Genomic DNA, 23,203 nt, shown 5'->3' with positions numbered 1-23,203 from the left:
TTGCTTTTAATTTTAACTTTTTTTATGTTTGATTATTAATATAATAACATGAACAAAAATATATATTTTAAAATAATTAGATATAAAATAAAAAATTTGAACATTTAATTAGAAAGACGAGTAATATTTAGTCCATTTTTATGACTGACATAAAAACGAGACAATTAGATATGAGATATGGTATTTTTTTTCCCCAAAATAATTATGTGTGAGTCTAAGAGTGGGTTTGGATGGACGATTGAGTGCGGTGCGGTGCGTTTAGTTTACTTTTTGTCTCACGCTACAGTATCACTATAGTGTCTAATCTCACCGCCACCGTTGTTTTTACACTAATCGCAGGTAAATGCACCGCCTATTCAAACTCACCCTAAAGTTGAATTGTGGGATTATGGTTGATGATAGCTAAGCTAATTGCAAGTTGAATAAATTAAATGAAGACGAAAAGAAGTAAAAGAAAAGCAAATAAGACTATTTACAGTCAAAACGTGGCCGCCTAACGTCTTCCTAGTACCACATCACATGCATTGATTTGATGCTCCTCCCCTTCCTTTCCATCATTTCCCTCCCCTCCCCTGCTTCTCCTACGATATATATTCAGAATCAAGCTTCTCTTCCGACAATAACATAATGGCTGCCGGCGGAGGAAAATCCGATGACTTTCAGCCTTTCCCTGTCAAAGACCAGCTCCCCGGTGTTGATTTCTGCCTCTCCAGTACTCCTTCTTGGCGTACGCCCATCTTTACCTTCCTCTCCTTGTCTTTTTCTTTTCTTTTTCACTTTCATTCGGTTTTCTATGTGGAAAAGAAAACCGTGCTGGAATGAAAATGCTTCATCTTCATCTTTTCCTTGTGAGGTTCTGGTTTTCGTGGGTTTCAAGTAACGAAAAAACTCGCTCAAGACGCTTGATCACTCTTTCACAAACTCTGTTTTTTGAACCTAAAAGAGTGATAGCCTCATAGGGAATTTCTTATGTATGTTGTGACACATTATGTTCTAAAGTGGCTTAGAGTTTCTGGTTTAAAGTGCAGCTGAAGCAGTACTTCTGGGATTTCAGCATTATTTGGTAATGCTTGGGACCACTGTTATCATATCTTCTATCATTGTCCCTTTAATGGGGGGTGGAAATGTAAGAAAGCAATTCATTTTTTTGGGGTATTTAGCCTATGTTTTTTAGCTAAGCGATTTGTTTGTTTTGATGAGAAACAGGTGGAGAAAGCTGATGTTATAAATACTGTTCTCTTCGTTGCGGGTATTAACACGCTATTGCAAACATTGTTTGGAAGCAGACTGCCAGTGGTGATTGGGGGTTCTTATGCTTTCATCATCCCGACCATTTCCATTGCTTTATCCAGGAGATATAGCATCTTCGTTGATCCCCACCGGGTTAATTTCTTTCTACTTTCTTTCCTTCTAAATACAGTTAATAATTACTAATGCCTCTCTAGTATGCATGCTTATGGAAGTGTTTGATCTTTTCAGAGGTTTAAAGCATCCATGAGAGATGTACAAGGATCTCTCATTGTTGCATCATTCTTCACTATGGTTATTGGGTTCTTTGGTTTCTGGAGAATTATTTCGAGGTAGGATGCTGCATCATGCATAATTGAATTTTGGGATTTGTTTTTGCAGTTCCATTGACTTTTTTGATATGTTGTGATCTAGGTTTTTCAGCCCTCTTGCAGCTATTCCTTTGGTGATTCTCACCGGACTCGGGCTCTACGCACAAGGTTTTCCACAAGTAAGAGCATCATACTCTTCATTTTGTCATTGCTCTCAAGGGATAGCTGTGTCCAAGCAGATACTAGGACATGTTTTCAGCCTCGTTACTGATTGAGAAACATCAGAGTTTCTTTGTGGGAGTTTGCTTTTGTTCAGAAGTAAAACAACCATGTTTATTTAAGTTCTTTCTTTTTCAAGTATTATTTTTCATAAGTGGTAATCCGAACTAACTACTAGAATTTTGAAGACATTATCAGTTTTAGTCTGTTTGGTGATTCCATCTGTTAAGTTACATTAGTGTCTGTAAATTGTTTCCCTCCTTTTGTCCGAGTGACCCTTTTGTTTTCTCTCCTGTTGCATATAGTTGGCCAGATGCATCGAAATCGGACTCCCGGCACTGGTAGCAGTTGTTTTCTTATCTCAGGTGATCTGCATTCTTAACCCTTTGGTTCCAAAGAACATTTTTTAATTTGCCATTACCGTGGGCATGTAAAATGGAACTGCTGTGTTATATATTTGTATCATTCACGTTCCTTTGGGAAAATAGTAGACGTACAAGATGTGTATTTCTCTTACTTGCTAATATCTGTGCGGTATTATGTGATGGGCTAGATTTCACCTTTGCTTGTGCCATGATCATTACCATAATCTTTGTTTCTCTTCTCACTAATTTGCAACTAGTGATGACTTAATTTTTTGAGTTTCCAATTGATGTGGTTTATGATTAATGCCTTTGCAGTATGTTCCACATTTCCTGAAATCCAGGAGAGGAATATTTGAACGTTTTGCAATCCTTTTCTCCGTTGCGATTATATGGGCTTTTGCAGAAATTTTGACAGCAGCTGGTGCTTATGATAACAGAGCTCCTCAAACTCAGTTCAGCTGCCGTACTGATCGTTCTGGGCTCATCAGTGCTGCACCTTGGTAAGGTCATATGTATAGGTTGAGTTGTGACATATTGGTTGCACAAACTTTCCATACCCTTCTCTCAGTTGTATGATCATGTTAAAATATTGTAATTTACAAATTTGTATTCTCCAATTTCCTGTCATGTACACCGGCTTATTATAGTATTTAGAGATCAAAAGTACCACACACTCACAAATTGAATCTTAATAGTGGTAATCTTATATGCAGGGCAGATATATATATATTTATGTATATCCAATTAGCATGTATAATATATGACGGTAGGAGGCTTTTTCTATCGTTTACCCTCAATTACTAATATATGAAACTTGCCATTTCGCCTCCATGCCTCAGGGTACTGTTGAGTCCGATTAGAGGTTAGCTAAATCTTTGGTTTGCTGCACATACAGGATAAGGTTTCCGTATCCATTTCAATGGGGAAGACCACGTTTTAACGCTGGAGATGCTGTTGCAGTCATAGCTGCGTCATTTGTTGCCATCATTGAGGTGTGTTGTGGGACGTTAGTACTGATATATACTCCGAATTTTGAAAATATATAAATAAATCAGCTAAACCATAAGTGTTCCAATTATAACTAATTTCAAATTTTCCTTTATGGATATTCTTGAGACATATCTTCTTCCTTCGAGACCTATATTATCATTCTAAATTTGTCAACTTTGTTCCAGAACGCATGAAAATTAAACATTGCATAATCTCATGAATCATCTCTGTATATATATCCTTCTTTTTGGCAGTCTACAGGTACGTTTATTACAGCATCAAGATATGCGAGTGCCACTCCTATGCCACCTTCTGTGCTTAGCCGTGGTGTTGGCTGGCTGGTAAATACAAAAATGAATCTTTATCTCTTGTTCAGCATTTCCTAAGATTTTTTCATTTTACTAGTTCAGGTTCTAATCAGTTAATTCATTTTTTGTGATCCCAGGGAGTAGGCCTTTTGCTAGATGGTTTATTTGGTACAGGAAGTGGCTCCACTGCTTCAGTGTAATTAACATCAACTTACCCAAAATTTCTGATATCTATATAAATCAATAAATTGACGTTTTCTTAGTTTGAATAATTAATGGTTGATGCAAGCAAGAAAAAGAAAAAAAAAGAAACCAGTAGTCATCTATTATCTAATGCTATTTTGCTGTAATTTAGTGAAAATGCAGGTCTTTTGGGATTAACAAGAGTTGGGAGTCGGACAGTCATTCAAATCTCGGCCTTATTTATGCTTTTCTTTTCTGTATTAGGTAGGGTAATCCATCTTCTATATTCTACCATCTTGTTGGCACCAAATCTATTATTGGTTCTCATTCTATTTAAGATAATACTCACAAGAGCTTATGCAAATGCTTAAACAATAGCCGAAACAGGACTTTATTAGTGTCTTTGGGTTCTTATTTCTGAGAGATTGATCTGATATTGTCATAATTTGAGTATGGACAGGAAAATTCGGGGCTGTTCTGGCTTCAATACCATTGCCAATTATGGCTGCTCTGTACTGCGTCCTCTTTGCTTATGTTGGTATGTGTATCCCTTTCATATTTCTTGGCAAACACAACTGAGTTTAAGTGCTCATGTTCAAGTACTCATGTCACATTGAGTACTTAAAACTTAATCAGAAAAATAAAAGTAATAAAGGGTCTGTTCAATATGCATCAATTATGTGATATGCCACCAAATCTAATGCAAGTTGGCTTAATTGTTGAAAATACCATGATTGAGCAGCTTCAGCAGGGCTGGGTCTCCTTCAGTTTTGCAACCTGAACAGCTTCAGGACTAAGTTTATTGTTGGATTTTCTGTCTTCATGGGCCTCTCCGTACCTCAATATTTCAACCAATATCTACTAGTATCCGGTCATGGCCCTGTTCACACTCGTTCTACATGGGTTAGTGTGTTAGATTTGCATGCATGTGCTATCCCAACAACAGATTTATCATTCATTGATTGTTTTAAACATGCTGATATTCGTTATGGCTTATTTGCAGTTCAACAATGTAATGCAAGTAATATTCTCATCCCCGGCAACAGTGGGATTCATAGTTGCTTTCTTCTTGGATTGCACCCACAGCTACGGGCATAGCTCAGTTCGGAGAGATAGTGGAAGGCATTGGTGGGAAAAGTTCAGGAATTTCAATACGGATACAAGGAGTGAAGAGTTCTATTCTTTGCCTGCTAATCTTAATAGGTTCTTCCCTTCATTCTAAGCTCCACCAATAATAACCATACTCATCAAATACTGAAAATCAGTGACAACAGTGATCATTTAAGGCATTCTGTTTCTGGGGAATCCTGCATTTCAATTTCTTTATTGTTATGAGTCCATACATATAGATGTGGTTTTTCATGCTATTTTCTTTTGTTATTAAAGTTCTATATATTTATAAGATTTGATACGTTATAATTCATTATATACCCTAAATGTTGACATAATTATATTTTTATATGATCATCTTTTCATTTTGTATCTTGAGTGTAGAGCAGAAAATATATGGAGAGTGGTAGGGTGGTAGGCAACATGCAGTAATAAGTTAAGGGAAAACAATAAATAGGAATACTATTGGGTCTAAACCTTAATGGTTACATTTAACACCCATTGTATTTTATTTTTCTGAAACCAAATCTGACCATCTGGATATAACGTCAACTGTAAATTTAAAATCAGCACATGTATTAGACAATATTGTTCAAATGATTGGTTTGGTGGTTGATTCACTTAAGATCAGTTTCTTTTTATAAAGAAAACTCTAGCCTTCCATTTTCAGTCTTTCCCATTGATTTCATACTGTCATTCTTTTGTTTGAGTTCTAAAGATTACTTAAGAGTTGATCATTTTATATTTCTAAGATTTAGTAATTTAAATACTGCTGAGATAATGTTTATATATATATATATCATTGAAGCCAACCATACTCATGTTGGTGTCCTTATAAAGCTAAATACTAAGGTCCAATATATCATTCCTTTATAACCTTCAAATGTGATACTTTAATATTGGATTGATACCTTGCACAAACTCCCAAACTAAAACATAAGTCGAGTCTACTAGCAGTTAAGTAGAGTAAACTATCCATCATACTTCGATAATTACTAGATTTAGTTGCAAATGCCCCTACATCTATGCATAAAACCTTACCAATTAGATTTTGAAAGCTTTTATGCACAACAATTGATGATGAGGCAAATACTTGAAAATTTGGAATTGCACTACCAGTTTTAACTATCTACTGTGACAACTCCAATGTAATCAATATTTAGAAGAATCTAGTGCTTCATTAAGGACCAAACACATTGGTATGAGTCATCACTTTATCAGAGAATTAGTAGAGAATGAAGTCATTGAATTGAAGCATGTTTCCTTTGAAAACCAATTGGGAAACCTATTTTCCAAGAGCCTTGAAGCTATCAAGTTTGAAACGCTAAGGGATGCTGTTGGAGTGCGTCAAGTTTGACTTTGTAACGGCTTGATTCATAGTAGTGTCAAAAAATTCAATTTTGGATTAGATTTATTGAGTTGAGTTAGTAAATTATTAAAATAGAATAATTAAGATTCAAGTACGGATCGCGAAAGTCGAATTATTAAGTGTTATTGAATTAAATAAATTATTAAAAATCATACATGGACTAAATTGCAAAAGTTTAACTACTATTAAATTTTTAATTGAGGAATATAAAAATGAGCTAGTTAGAAATTAAACTAAGGACTATCGAATAAATAAACCAAATTAATGATAGTTTAGTGGAAGCCGTTAAAGAATGTTTTAGAGGTTTGGAGTTTTTTGGGCCTAGTTGAATATTATCGACGATTCGTTCAGGGCTTCTCCAAAATAGCTCTGCCGATGACTTGATTGTTATAGAACAATAAGTCATTTTTCTAGAGCGATAAATGTCAAGACAATTTTGAGAAGCTTAAAAAGATGTTGATACTGACTCTAGCGTTAAGTTTGCCGGAATCGAGGAAAGACTTTGTAATCTTCAATCCATGTAATCTTCAGTCTATGGTATGGGTTGTGTGTTGATGCAAGATAAGAAAGTAATTATGTATGCTTCAAGACAGTTGAAAGCATAATTATTTGACTCACGATTTCGAGTTGGTCACAGTTGTATTTGTATTGAAAATCTAGCGGCATTACCTGTATGGTGAGAAGTGTCATATTTACACTAACCATAAAAGTCTCCTCACCCAAAATTAGTTAAAATTGAGACAACACAGGTGGATCGAGTTGCCGAAATCTCATGACTACATGATATATTATCATCTTGGAAAGACAAATGTTGTTGCTAATGCTTCTAGTTGGGAGTCCATAGTTGAATTTCAATCCATGTTTACTCATTTGAGCTTGTGTAATGATGGTGGATTACCGGCTGAATTAGTAACGAAATTGAATTTAATTGAGCGGATTCGAGAGGCATAACTTTCAGATGTTAAGCTAATCGATAAAAGAAAATTAGTCAAGCAAGGTGAATCTGGGGATTTTAGTATCAACAATGAAGGTTGCCTATGATTTCACGATCAAGTATGTCTACTTTGAAACCTAGTCTCGAGACATAAAGGACCTTGCTTTGAGATACAACATGTAGTGTCTCGAGACATGTTAACTTTGAAGCTAAAAATTTTAAAATAATTTATAACATGTCTCGAGACATGGGGACACCTCTCTCTAGACATATAGTTGAAGTTTGACTTTTATGTTTGGATATGAGTCCTAACTCTGAAAATTAACCCATATAACCCCATAAATTGATGAAATGAAATCAATGATTGTATAATTGCATGTATATGAACTATTTTGATGAATGGATTGATTGCATTTGTGTTATAATAGCTTGAGTTGCTTCGGTGACGTAATGTGACTTCACACGTTCGAATCCGGTGATCAGGTTGGGTGTGGGGTGTTATAGACTTGGAACCCAATGCACGACACTATAACTCAATCTTAAGTATCATTTAGTATTAAACCAATTTTTGTTAAAACTTTAGTTCCTTGTTTTTATTTTGAAAGGTATTTTTACACCAAAATTCAATTTCCTTATTTTGGAGGGAAAATTTCACTGAAATATTTTGGGTATTTAAGTTAGAAGATTGAGCTTTAATTGTCATTAATCTCTTACTTTACAACCCTAAAGATAGCAAATTCTCTCTGATTCTTGCATTTAATCTTCAAAATCCAAAAAATCTCCATCTTTAAGAAACACTACTACCAATTGCAAGAAATTAGGCATAACTCATGTTAAGCTTACCAAAACATCAAGCCTCTCTTCATCTAAAAGTTCTTAAAGGTAATCATAAGTCGCATGGAAAATGGTGAAAGAAGTCCTTTTAAGATACCTTAAGAAAAAACTCAAGAGAATGTAGCCATATCTATCGTCAATTGCAACTAAGCAAGGCGATAAACAAGAAGGTAATCCTCCTACTCAGTAAGAGCCTCTTGTTGATTACCGTATCGATGTTTCTTTTTTATTCTGCCTCAAAAACACAATTGCAGCTGAGAATGCTAAGATTTTTGAAGAATCTACTAAAAGAATTAACAAAGAAGTGGAGAAAATTTATCGTTTGTTAGTTGAACCACCTATCTTTATTAAGATACCTAGCTTGATCAACTAGTTGATGCAACCATCTAGTAAAATCCTATTGAGATTTATTCTAATGCCCAACAATTTGTTGAAGAAATTGTTGTTGTAGAAGATCAATGAGAGCCAATAGTGGGTCATGATGACGAGCCTGACGAGCCTGTGGTAGTTGCTACCTAGCTTTACATCTCGTAGAAGGACCAATGCATCTCTTACTAAAGAAATGAAGATAGAGTATGCTAAGAAGAAGAAAATTGGTAGAGTGAAGGAAGCTTTCATTTCTCAAGGTTCAAATAATAAAAGAGTAGAGAGGAAGAGGAAAGCCTATCATAAAATATAATCCTTATATAGTCAACCATGTACTATTGTGAATAATCACTAATCTTGCTATTGATTTATCCGATTAACAAAGATTATAAAAATTAGGTAATAAAATTTTATTGTTGTGGGAGGTTTATAAAAAATTTATAAACTCTTTTGAGATATATTTACTAAGCAAATTTATTTTTAAAAAGAGATAATTATACCATCTATGTATTTTATATTTAGTTTATTTTAATTATTTAAAATAAAAGTTTAATTATATATTTAATTGCTAAAAATGAAATATATTTATCTTCTTTTAAAAAAAATGTATTTGACTTTATTTAAAATAAATATTTAAAATTTATATTTGATTCAGTTATATATTAACTAATTCATTAAATTACTTTTATGTAAAATAATTAGTTATCATTATTTAGAATATTCTAATGAAAAGAAATTGATTAAAATATAAAATTAAAAATATATAAACTAAATTCATCTCAAAGTTAAAATTATAATTTTAAATTTTAAATATTTATCATGTATTTGTATAAAAAAATATTTAAAAAAAGATAAAAGACAACATAATTATTGTTGGTAACATCTTTTTAAAGGATAAACTACTCACCCAACTTTTAGGGAGATTTCATTTTGGTCACTCAAAATGAAATCTTTACAATTTTGTCACCCAACTTTTAAGCAACTTTAATTTTAGTCACCCAATCGTTAAATCTCTAACTGCGGTTAACTATACATGCTACATCATATTTACATTTTCATTTTAGTCATTCAACTTCCAAGCCGCTTTCATTTTGTTCACCTAAAAACATATTTTTTTAAAGTATTGACTGGGTAAAAAGATTAAAGTGAAAAAACAATAGAAACTAAAATAACGTATTAAAAGTTGTCAAAATGTACTTGTTTATCCCTAGCCGAAAGTTCTATTTTTTAAATATTGAAATTTTAAATTTCAAAACATCAAAATAAATTAAATTTTATTAAGAGGTAAAAATTTTCAACAATTTGTTTTATTTATTTTGATGTTTTGAAATTTAAAATTTAATATAAAAAAAGAAATTTAGAATTTTTGACCATGGGAGAAACAAGTACGATTTGATAATTTTTGTATATTATTTTAGTTTATACCGTTTTTTTACTTTAATCCTTAATTTTCTTTACCCAATCAATACTTAAAAAGAATATTTTTTGAGTGACCAAAATGAAAGCGACCTAAACGTCGGGTGACCAAAATAAAAGTGTAAATATGATGTGGTGTGTAAAGTTAACCGTCGTTAGAAATTTAACGCTTGTGTAACGAAATTACAAGAATTTCATTTTGCCCAAACCCTAAAATTTGAATGACCAACTAGGTAGTTTACCTTTGAAAAAGAAAAAAAAAACTTACATCCAATTAGGCCTTAGCTTATTGGCAAGGTTAAGGACCTGGAAATTTTAGGATACCATGTTTGAGTCTTACTGTGTCTAAATCATCTTGGGCTCTCAGTTTATATTTATTATTGTTTATGTCCCACAATATGTGGATCCTCTATAATTTTATTATGGTTATTAGTTTGATTATAATTCATAATGGTTAACCCTAGTTATAATTATTCACATGTATTTTTTATATTTACTAATGTAATTATATGTGTAACTTAAAAAAAAAAACTTACATATTTAACATATGATTATATTATAATATAATGCAACTAATAATTTAATTTAATATTAAGTAAAATATTTTCATAACTAATTAAATTTGTATTATTTTAATTCCAAATTATTAAATATAAAGATTGAAAATAATAAAATAATAATAAATTAATAAAAGATAAAACTATCTTTTATTTAAAATTTATTTAATGGATAAACACTAGGGTTAATGAATTTTAATAAAGAAATTCCTTTTTCAAAGTATAACAGGGTGAATACTTCTTTTTTTTTTTGTTAAACCTTAAGGTTTGAGTACTTTTTTCCAAATTATTTATTCATATATCATATGTGATTAAAAAAGGAAAACTATCATGTGGTTGAGGTTAGAGGTATTCATGGTTCGGGTTGAGTCAGGTTTATGCATGATTTTAAAATGTTTTGTGCTTGTTTAAACTTGGCCCGACCTGAAATATGGGCCTAATTTTTGTCCAAATCGTTCATATTTATAAACGGTTAACCCAAATTCATTTTAGACCTATTCATATTATTTTAAAAATATATATTTATATTATTTTAATTTAATACTTAATAATTTTATTTATTAAAATTTTATACAAAGTCACCTTAATAATTTTTAATGTTTACATAATAGCAGTAGTATTATATATTATTATAGATTTAAATTTTATGTGTTATAAATTATATAGTATATAAAAATAACATAACATAAAACAAATGTTCAAGCTCAGGCCTGTCTCATTTCTTAATTGGGCCTAATTTTTTCACAAAGTCTATTTTTCAGATTTAATATTCTTACTCAAATTCTCTTAAATTTCGGATATGCCTTTAAATTGAGACAAATATCTCGAGTAATAAATAAGTTTAATTCAAGCTAGCGCTTGAAGGATGGGACCAATTGGTGGACATCAACGTGGTAACGTAAAGACGCCACCGCATGCTCAGTGCTGAAGTGGGACTCAGTCATACTCCATCCATACAAGGCGACTAGATTTCTTATTTGCATTTAGAGGCTTAGCCCCGCCCTTCCTTTCCTTTGCCTGCTGTTTACACCCGCTAGACCCTTACCATATGTAATTCAAAACGTTTCTCAATAATCCAAAGTCAAAATCAAAATGTGACATTCTTTTAAGATGATTTCTCATAAGAGGAAATGGTTTAGAATATTTGAAAGAGATATTAACATTTTATTCTTAAAAAATTTGAATTGAATTATATAATTATATCGAGTTTCACTAAATGATAAGATTATAACATGATTTTTAACCGTGTAAAATTATAGAACAAATATCAATACAAATTCTTGGTACTACAATTTTATTAAATTATTATTAATTATGTGTATTAACCAATAAGGTGAACAGGGGAGAAGATAGTGGTTAAACGGAGGAGTGTGAAAAAGTGTTTTTTTTTTTTTTTTGTTCTATGAAAAGCTGGGAAGATCAGAAAGGAGAGTCTATGTTAGTGTGTATGAGCCGTTTGCATGGTCCCTTTATAGTGGGGGACAAGTTTGGATATGTGCCCTAAGATCATTGACGTGACAGTCTGATTTGATACTTTGGGACAGTGACGGTGATATTTCGTTTTAGGATGAGACGTTTTAGAGTGATTAGCGATTAATTACCCTAACCTCCAGGTGGTCCTTATATAGTCTTAGTAGAGGTGCCACTTGCTAAGGTTTGTCGAGTTACGGTTTGCGAACTGAACCCAGGTTCACAGTGTCATTGATTTCATTAGGAGACATGTGTCTAACTCTATGTGTAAGTTGTAAGGTTCAGAAGATATGTTGAGAGGTCTATGAGATTCGCTACATGAGATATAACAATATGGTATTTGGGATTTAAAAAATTAAATACAACATTATAAGGATGTTCCTTTGACAAAGAAATCATTAGGAGCCTCCAGACAAAATCAAAACAATGATCCTGTATTCCCATTGAACGGATCATCAAATAAACATGAAGAAGCAATCTAGTGAGGTTTGAAGATGGCATTAATTTTATATTAATTGAATTTTTCTACTTTTTTGTATATGCAAGTTTGTATTTATATATATACACACTCTATATATATATATATATATATATATATATATATTTAAAAATGTTATTTCTATATTTTATTTTATTTTTCGCTTTAAATATGAATGGTTAATTTAATATATCTTTTAATATTTATATAATAATATTACATAAATATTTATATTAAATTTTTAACATGTTAGATTATAACCGACTCTAGTATCATAGATATAGAACCAAAACTTGATTATAAATTCGATTATTGTTTGAAATAGAGTCTCAGATTTGATATATCAATATTTGAAAAATCTTTTAATTTTACAAATCGAGTAAAAGGTTTTATATTTTTATTTATTTTATGAAAATATTTTTATTTTTATCTCATATTTAGAGTGATTTATTTTGGTACATTAGTTGTGGAATTACTTTTTAACTCCATAAGTAGAGTTTAAAAATCGTCTCAAGCTCTATTACTTATTTTCTAACTCTAATGGTATATCAAATAATTTTTGGTACACCCAGTAGATGACCACCATACTTATTGTTGATAGAGACTCTGAGATTGTGAGTTCAAAGGGCCTTCTGCGTGTAATTTTTTTATATGGATTAATTAAATGTAATTCAAGTGGTAAAAGAATTTGTCGATCGAATACTGACTCAAATAGTATACATGTTGTTGAGAGAGTCTCAAAAGTTATAAGAATAGATTAAGAATTTTAAAAAGCAAAATCCTTTGGATGAATATTGAAAAATAGTTTATGTATAATAAGTGTAGCACCAATAATAATATATGAATGATCAAAGAAGAAGCAATTGTTGATTCCTTATGTTGTTGTATAGGTTTTGCAAATAAATTATAAGAAGTTTCACTCATTAAAAAGCATACAACTTTGGGGACTACAAAAAGTAAAGGCATTTGAATCAAGAGAAAGGAAATGGGGGACCGAATTCTTTTCCTCATTATTCTATACATTGTACAAGCTCCATCAATGCCAACCTACGCTCTACTTTTGGGTAAGTTAAAAGGTCAAATTTAACTATATAATTTGATTTCAAGTTATATATATTTGTAGGAAAAGAAAGTAAAATTGTTATTTTTGTTTACTAAGACGTGAATTTTATTTTGTGATGAAGTCTAAAACTCTTGTATATATGTTATACATAAGTTTAGTTGAAATATCCTCAATCAAAAAGAGAGTTCACTTAAGGCTCACACAATAACTAATCAAGTCACATTAAATGCACCTATCACTTTTTTCATGTACACCTTATTCAAATATCAAACCTTCTAATATAATCCAAACATAACCAATCTTGCCACATAAGATCATCCTCTATAAGATAGCCTATCATTCCTTAGGGAGCTGGCAACATACCTTCTCCCTCCTATAAAAGCTTTCCCTAAAATGCCAAGAAGGATGTAGGAACCACTATTCTACAAATCTCAATCTAAAAGTCCATATATTAACAATATCTTTCCTCTCTCCCGAAGTAATCTTTTTAGCGACTCTTAGTACCTAAAACCATGGTGTGAATCGCTTTCAACCCTCAAACCACAAACCAACAATTGGTGTCATCTATGGGAATTAGGAAGAAAAGCAATGGCTCAATCGAACGATAATGGTCCTTGCTCTCGAAGCCAAGGAAAAACAAATCGCCAACAAAACACTCAACAACAAGGTAACATAGGCTACCAAAACGTAACTGAAAATCATCAACAAAGAATGACTGATATTATGCCATCTAATAGATGTTTATTGCGTAGTCCTAAATGACACATATTTTGTTGGCTACCAACAATATTTTGACCGAGCCCCAGTGTGTGTGTGTTGGGGCTTAAAAAACTGCAATTAGATATATATTATGTGTGGTGTCTACAAGTGTATAAGTCAAATTGTAATATAATTTGTTATTTACAACGAAATACCTTGGAAGTATTCTGAGGATCATACCCAATGGAGGTTTGTTAAACTAAATTGCTAAAACGAATTACACACTAAACAAGTCTAAATATTACTTGCGTCAAAATCATAGTACAACAAAATCAAAATAATTAGATTGAAGAATAAATAATAGATGAGAAATAATAAAATCAAGATTCAATTAAATAGGAAGAAGGGTGAATCACTTCCATGTTCAGGATTAACTTAAGTCTAGGGTTTTAATTAATTAGCTAACAATTAACCTAATTAATACCTTTCGGCCTATAAATAGATTAACTTATTGACTTAGTTTACTTATCTTTCAACCTAATAAACTAAACGGTTGGATTAAGTTGATTCCCAACAAACTATCCTTTCGGCCTCATCTATGTAAGTAACTTCCTAGAGTCGTAAATTCTAGGGTTTATTTCGCTTAATCTACTCCAATTAACTAGATGAAAAACCTTAATTCCCAAGCTAATGAATCTCACTTCAGTTCATCATCCCTTCCTAAGGTTTTAGTTACGAATCATTTTAAATGCAAGATTTCCTATCAATTTATTAAACATTCAGAATATGCAAAATAAAGAGCAGATAAGAGATGCTCAGAATCCACAGGTATTGAATTGCGATTGAATCTTGAAACCCTTGATTGATGTTTCGATTGTTGAAATTGGAGAAGCAAAGATTGGCAAAAACAAAATAGAAAAGAAAAATAATATAAAAATGATATTGAAATTCAAAGAACGTTTATAGCTGAATGGAAATTAAAAACTAGAACTAAACATTGACTAAGAACAGAAAAAAATAAAGTTTAATTGATGAACTAGTATCTAACTCTCCTAATTAAGTCATGAGAGCTAACGTTTATAGTGTTCAGGTTAGATGACCAAATTCGGTCAACTACAAGCTGCTAAACATGTTAATTATGATTGTGCGGATGAAAAACACCCTTGTTTGTTAAATGGGCCTCATCAGACCAATGTTGTGACATCCTATAGTTGGTGTCGCGACATTGAACATTGAATGCTCCCTCTCTTGGTTTAAAGTTGGATATCGCGACATGGAGTGGTGGTTGTCGCGACATCGCTGGTTGTATGCTCCCCCTCTAGGTTTGAAGTTGGGTGTTGCGACATGGGATGGTGGTTGTCGTGACATTGGTGGCTATATGTCCCCCCTTTTGGTTTGAAGTTGGATATGCGACATTCCCTCTGAATGTTGCGGCATCCAGGGCAGTCTACTAACTCATTAGTCTACAATATTGTCCTGCACTATTAACCAACACGTTAGTTCTCTCTTAGGCCCAAATTGGACTAAAAGGTCATAAAACACATTAAAATCTCATTTTATTGAATTCAAAAATTCCAAAATTTTAATCTCTAAAAATGTTAACTATCAAATCTAACTTCAACCATTTATACTCCAAAACCAACTAAAAATTCTAACAAAAGCATAATCATTGACCTTAAGACTTCAAATCAACGATATGAACATATACAAACACAATTTCTAAACATTTGCAAAAGATTACAACATGTGCAACTTAACTATTTGAAACATTTAGCAAAGTGTCCCAAGGTACATGCCACAAGACAAAAACAAACAAACTATATGAACTTTGTTGAGTCGAATATGGTTGTATGGATGCTGACTTTAGTTCTTAGGGCTTCAAGGAATACCTAAACCTGTGCATAGAAAAAATAAACTGTACGCTGAGAAATAGGCTCAGCGGCACTTTCATTATTTGAAATAGTATAACACAATATAAGGAATATATTTCAAGATAATGTACATGAATATGCACTCAATATCTAAACAATTATGTTATAAAATTTCAATCATTCTTATCAACTTACAATACATGAAAATATACATATAATCATACTTAAGCAACTTATTCAATATCAATTTCTCAATATTTAACCCTATACTCATTTAACATATTTTTTTTTACCTTTGTTAGCATGTTATCTAATACCGTACTCAATCTAATATCTTTTACCCGATCGACTACCTTTCAATCCCTTTTCTATAGTTGTTTGGAGGTCACATTGGCCACCGAAATGGCCCAAAACAAAATGATGATCAAAATTCTGACTTTGTTTTTCGTAAATCATTTTCTGCTCATGTTTAACAAAAACTCGTAATTACCTTATCTTACATTTCAAACATTTGTTTTCTCGTAGCATAAATTTAAAACCAAATTATCAGATCCCTATTTGGTTTGCAAACCTTTCAAGTTTGAACAAAATATTAACCGCAATACTAAAAATTAATACTCGGCGAAAATCCGATGCTTTAGTATTGTTTAGAACTCACAAAATTGACACTTAAAATTTGACTTGAGCACCTACTAAAGTAAAGTAGTCTCAAAACCAGTTACATGCATGAAATCTACATTTAAGCTCAAAACCAACATAAAACCATACCACAAATCTTATAAAAATTAATTACAATCCGAAAGAATTCAGTTTATTAAAACTTATGAAAGACTTTACTAACTCGAACCAAAATGTGTCATTCCGAGATTGAAAATATCTTATTAAGACTTATTTTAATCAAACCAATACATGTCACTCTAAGACCTCCGATTTTCGAGTCCTACATCCAAACTTGAGGGTTACCTAAAAAAATGAAACTAAGGGATTGAGTTACGAAAGCTCAATGTGAGTCTTAAACAACATAATTACATAGAGTAAAAAAAATTAACTAATATTTACAGATATGCAAAACGTATTCACGTGAAGTTGTTCGAATATACAAAAGTTGAGATCAAATCACATTCAGACAATCATATGTAAGTACTTACTCAAAACAGAACATATGCAACTCATGCAGAAATGCACCTGACCCAATACCAACCTATCCAACCTCTACACACCATCTTCAACCATCCGTCACACACCAAATAGGGTATACTAACCCTTTTCAACCTCTACACGACAATATTTGGGTTGTGGTGGACCCATCCAACCGAACACACCTTATTGTGGTTATTTGCCACTCAAGTTAATATGCAGTCAAGCTACTAATATGATTATGGTTTTACCGCCATATTTAAATAATGCAGTTAAAACTACTAAATCAATCTTCTTTCTCTTCATAATCATATCCTAGACACAATACATATGCAAATCACATGGATCGTTCGAATAATTTCTAAATCAGACATATTCATACTTCAGTTTGTGCTAACTTACAACAGACTCATGACGAATACAAGTTAACATAATCTACAATATGTAAAATTTCTTATTTACACAACTAATCAATCTTATAGCACAACTAAATTAACGGATCATAATAACTATTTGCACAAATAATCAAAATTATTCATATATATACAAATGCATAATGTATCTATCAGTACAACACTCACCTCAGTCAACCAACAATCAACATTCATATCTAAAACATTCCTACAAAGCCTTAAACGAACAAGGGATCACTCGGGGATCAAAACAAAACATCTAATGAATAAGGAATAAAAACTGCAAAAATAGAACTACACGGTTGTGTGAAAGGGTCTAAATCGTGTGACAGGCTACACGGTCGTGTGACGGAGGGACACGATCATGTGACGGAGGGACACGGCCATGTGACTAAGAGACACGCCTGTGTGACTGAGATACGCAGCCGTGTGGGTAGACCGTGTAACTCTTTGACCCCGTGTGACAAATTTCACAATTTAAGGAGCAAGGAAGACACAGTCATGTCTCAGGTCGTGTGGAAACTCCCCAAGCTATGTGCGATCGATAAATTCCTTAACATGGGTCATAAAATCCCGTGGCCAGCCCGTGTGACCTTTTTCAGGCCGTGTGACTCGAGCCCGTGTGGTCTGAAAACCATACCAAAATCTATTAAAAATCACAAAATTCGACACTAAACCAACTCCTAAATTACATTTGATTAAGAAACACACTTGAAAAATGCAACTCCAACACCAACCGAAGCACCTCCATAAGACTAATCTGGAACTTGATTACAGAAACATACTAAGCTGATAAGAAAATTGACCATATAGCAAAAAGGAATGAAGATAATCGATCTAAAATAAACCCAAAGACAACACTTACCCGTTTCAAACTTTGATGCACAAAATTGTAAACAAACGAATGAGTCTAGAAGGATACTGCCAGACTACTTAAACCTCGAGTAAGATAGCAGTGGAACAAATAAGAAGACCCAAAGAACAAGGAAGGTAGTACCACAAAGAAGATATAATGGCCAAAAAGAATAAAAAAATCTGGAATTTTAAGTGAGAGAAAAGGATTAACGTGAGAGAGGGAGTGAAGGAAAACAGACTTGAGAAAAATTTGGGATTTCCTTTTTTTTTTCAAAAAATAAATCAAATAAAATTTTAACAAAACTTTGACCTATCAAAATTTTTAGAATTGAAAAAAAATATATTTCCTACTAAGCACACTATGGGATTCAAACACATGACCTAAGAGTAAGTTAACACCTTACCATTAAATCAACAGACTCATTCCTATCTCTTTAACACAAAAGAAAACTTAAAAATCTATCAGCAATCAATGACTCACTTGCAAACCTTAATTCTTTCAAGCCCAATTTCTGGGTATGACAATTTCACAATGTCATTTATTAAGTTTACCATTTATAACTCTATTAACACGACTCAAACTTGGAGAGGATACACGGATCATCTATCCAACACACCAAACTAGCATCGAAGTAGGGTAAAATGGCACGTAAAGTGCATACTAATGCATATAGCGCATACTGACACACGAAGTGCATACTAGCACTTAAGCGCATAATCCCGTACACAATCAAATCCTATGACATGTCAACCATATCTGACTCGGCTCGACTAGTTAATAGGGTACCAATCTGCAATAGTATTATACAACATGTTACATATAACATTTCTCATTCATGTGCATATTCATAGCCAATTTCATCATCAAACTCATATAGTTCATATCATATTATATATATAACCTACCTCATCTCAATTCTCATTTTACCTATCACAATTCAATTATTTCATGCAATTTTCCATCTTATTCATTTTAGTCATCCATTATAATAATCTATATCACAACCAATCAAAACATTCACACCTCATCATGTACTTACCTTAACATATATTTATCTAATTAACACAAATAATCAAGAAACCAATCTATTTTGAATCATAAAAGTACTAGTCGAAGTTTAACGCATCACTCATCGACGATTTTCACTTTTCCTTTCCTTCTCAACGGTTCAGTGTTATCGTTAGTTATGAATAATCACAAAACATACCATACAATCAATTTCCAGCCATTTTAGAACCAAATATCAAATTACACAAATTTTACAATTTATTTAATTTAGTCCCTAAAACCGGGACAAGCATAACTTTCAATCCAAGGCCTTAGATTAAAATCTGATTTCACTAAAATTCATTAGTGACCTTCTATTTTCTATTCATATCAACATTTCTTAATAGATTTGTATTTTATTCAAATTGGTCCCTAATATACGAAACTAACAATTAAACTTTATATATTGTCTAAAAAAAACAATTAAACTTTATAATGTAGTCTTTTTCATATATTAAGCTTAATTTCGAACAATTTCACACCAATTTCGTTTAGTTCTCAACAGTGGAAACTTTCAAAAACTTTAACAAGTTTACAAATTAGTACATGGGCTAGCTAAATCAAGCTCCCATGACCTCAAATCTATAAAAATTAATGAAAATGGCTAGGGACTTACTTGGAATTAGGGGTCGAATGCTTCAAACTTCCAAAAGTGGTGTTTTTCTCTTAGGTCTTGTACTTTTCCCGATTGAGTAAGATGAATTATCATCTCTCTTTCCACTAAGTTCCCTTTTATATGAATAATTAAGCTTTACTTAATCTAATTTAACCTTTAGTTAATCATTTCTTATAGTTTTAACTAAAATTAATTAGTTTAATCACTAATTATCAGTACCGTCCACTAACATGTTTTTAATAATGGTTTATTAACCATTTTGGCCCTTTGGATAATTGCAATTTAAGTCCCCTAATCTTTTCCTACTTAAAAATCTATAGCAATTAAACTTTTACGATTTAGCCCCTTAGCCTTAATTACTCATATTTTTGGCTAAATCGCTTAACTAAATTTTAATTCATCTATACGCTAGCTCCGTAAATATCCTTATTTAATACTTACAGATTTCCTAAAACTTCATTTTTAGATACCATTGGAAATCAAATTGTTACAGATTTCACCTGAGTTTAGGGGGGAAATAGGTTTAAGTAGCAACCCGTCAACCCGAGGTCGAAACCAAAGCCAATTTGAATCGACTGTCTTACTAACCTTAGATGAACAACAAATTAGGTAAAAGGATGATCATAGATACTATACCTATATGACTGGTTCTCCAAATTATGGCACATATGAGCTGGGTACTGGATACTACAATTAATTAGTGGACAGGAGAAACTGAAAAGGCTAGGCATTTTTGTCTCCCTCGGACTTCAAATTCACAGATTTGATTTTCTTCGTTACCATTTAGTATAAATCAATTTAGTCACTCCTTATAAGTACGAAGAAAATGAGAAAAAGTATTACATGCTTGAATTTTAGAGAAAATTTTGCACACGGAAATTGAAAGGTTTAAGCTTGATTTTCTTTAGTGAAGAATGTGGCCTCTGGCCAAGCCACGTAACTTTCCATCTTTTAAGCTAGGTTTTAGGGTCTTCTCCATCTCTGCCAAATTGCCTTTTTTCCTCTCATTTATATTGTTATATATACACATATAGCCAATGCAACTGGCCAAGGAGTTGGACAAAGTTTTATCCTAGGTTGAGTTCAACGTATTCTAATAACCAAATAGATTATTGTGGTCCGACTGGATTTTAGACAAAAACTTTGAAAAACAATTTCGAGTTATCAATATTTCTAATAATTAAACCAACATGGAAATAAAATTACACCGAATATTGGTAGAAAAGGCTGTTTGCACAGGAAATGGAAGATTATTGGAACCATCATTGATGATGTTTCATCATCATTCATGAGATGTACTATAGTCTATATATAGACATGTGTTTCGCTTTTATTTGACAAATCACATGTGCAGTTAAAATATAGGTGTACAATACTCCACACTTAATTTAATTTATGTTTTACAAGTCATCTTTTCTTAAATCATAAAACGGACGAGAACATTTCTGATTATAAAGATATATCATAGTCAATTTCGATAATAAATGGTATTTTTAATTTAAATAATGAGATGGGACAGATTAAAATTTATTAAAAATCGTGATAGAAATATAGAAATATTAAATCGCAAATTACAAAAATAGGGTAGAAAAAATTCACGTGGCAAGCATAAAAGTAGAGAGGTATAATATTATTAAAAGGTTGCAAATTGAGCAGAAATTATCCCTTTGACAGTATTAATGTAAGTAAGAACATAGGCATTGGAACCAGTAGCAAAGATCCCCAAGCGAAGCGAGGCATGAAGTGGAAGTTGGTGTACATGTGCAAACATGTGTGTGCTATCTAGAAACTGTCGATTTTAATCAAAAGGCCGAGAAAGGTATATATGGAAGCTCGTGTTTGTATATAAACGCACATGTACTTACACGTGTGCACGATTTCTTAGAAATTTCACTGCGGATGCATAAATAACCTACCTCTTTTTATTTAATACCATACAAGTGGCTTTCAAGTGTTTATTGCAACCCATTTATCTCTTATTTTCCTCAATTTAATCCTAATCATATAATGCTAATTATATATATATATATATATATATATATATATATATATATATAATATACCGTCTTTAAGCCCTAATTGTATAATGCTAATTGTGTATATTATAATCTACCATAAAATCAGTTACACGCTTAGGGTTCAAGATTACATATCATTAATAAAAAGTATACATTATAATATCATAATTGTAGAATAATTAATTATTATGCATTCAGAATTTACTTATAGATAATAATTGATATATTATATGTAGTTAAATGTGTATGTATACTATTTTTCATAATATAATATTTATTTTAAGTATATAAATATTAATTGATTTTTTTGTTTAAACTAATTTAACTAATTGAGTTGATCAAATAATAAAGAGGATAAACGCAAATTTAGGGATTCCGATGATCCCATCTCATTGTTCGGTTAGGTTTATTGGTGCAAAAGATCAATACAATTTAGGAGAAGTTAAATAACATTTAAGAAAATAAAATGTTAAAGAAGATATTTAAGTACGGGTGGTTAAAACATGACTTTATATGTAAGAAGTTTTGGGTTTAAACCAGGGTGAAGTCAGAAATTTTTTAGAATGACTCAAAATTAATTTATGTATTTTTATGAAAACTAAAATGCAATTTTACCCTTATATTGATTTATATTTTGTGATTTCAAAAGGACTAAATCAAAATTCTAACATTTTGAAAAAGTCAAACTATAATTTTATTATATGTTAATTTAAGGTTTTATAAATTTTGAAATCTAAAAGACAATAATATTCTATTTTAAGGGCTCTAGCTCAAACTTTGTTGGAAGCAAATATTTTGTAATCGAAATTTAAATAATAATTTTAATATCTGAATCTAAATATTATCTAAATTTTAATATCTGAATAAATGTATGCACATATTGAATAATAATTTTGACATTCAATTTAAATATGATCTAAATTTCAATATCCGAATAAATATATGCATATAGTTCCAGTATATTACAGTGGAAAAATATATAAAAAAATTTGGAACTTGTATATATGTAAAATTTACTTAAGATAAAAGATGGAAAGAATTAAAAGCTGGAAATGAAAGAAAAGGAATGATATATGGTTAGTACATTTTGTCTTCAGAAGTTGCATAATTTCATCAAGTTGTACACCCAGAGCTTAAATTAACTGTACAAACTGCATGGTGTACATATTGAGGACCACATTAATTTGCTTAATAGATATATTAGATTTGTAGAATTGTAGGACAAATATTAATATTGGAATTTCACCAATAATCGGATCTGGTTAGATGAAGAAGCTATAAATATGAGTTTAGTGAATATAAACCAGGATGTTAAAAGTTGAGTG

General features: G+C 31.6%; 1 protein-coding gene across 1 annotated transcript; it reads left to right on the top strand.

The window, feature by feature from the left end:
• Window positions 1-500: 500 nt before the first annotated feature.
• LOC105762767 (nucleobase-ascorbate transporter 4) lies at window positions 501-5,106 on the top strand. Its single transcript, XM_012580659.2, has 14 exons — window positions 501-727; window positions 1,029-1,126; window positions 1,207-1,383; window positions 1,480-1,580; window positions 1,663-1,738; window positions 2,084-2,143; window positions 2,459-2,643; window positions 3,039-3,135; window positions 3,388-3,474; window positions 3,579-3,637; window positions 3,797-3,888; window positions 4,085-4,162; window positions 4,367-4,527; window positions 4,628-5,106. The coding sequence occupies exons 1-14, from the start codon at window positions 628-630 to the stop codon at window positions 4,844-4,846; spliced, it is 1,590 nt and encodes a 529-aa protein (XP_012436113.1). The 5' UTR covers window positions 501-627; the 3' UTR covers window positions 4,847-5,106.
• The last annotated feature ends 18,097 nt before the right edge of the window (window positions 5,107-23,203 follow it).

This window comes from Gossypium raimondii, chromosome 12 (genome assembly GCF_025698545.1).
Source record: "Gossypium raimondii isolate GPD5lz chromosome 12, ASM2569854v1, whole genome shotgun sequence".
NCBI classification, from domain to species: domain Eukaryota; kingdom Viridiplantae; phylum Streptophyta; class Magnoliopsida; order Malvales; family Malvaceae; genus Gossypium; species Gossypium raimondii.
Note: the sequence above shows the minus strand (reverse complement) of the source record. Positions and strands in the feature narration are given on the sequence as shown.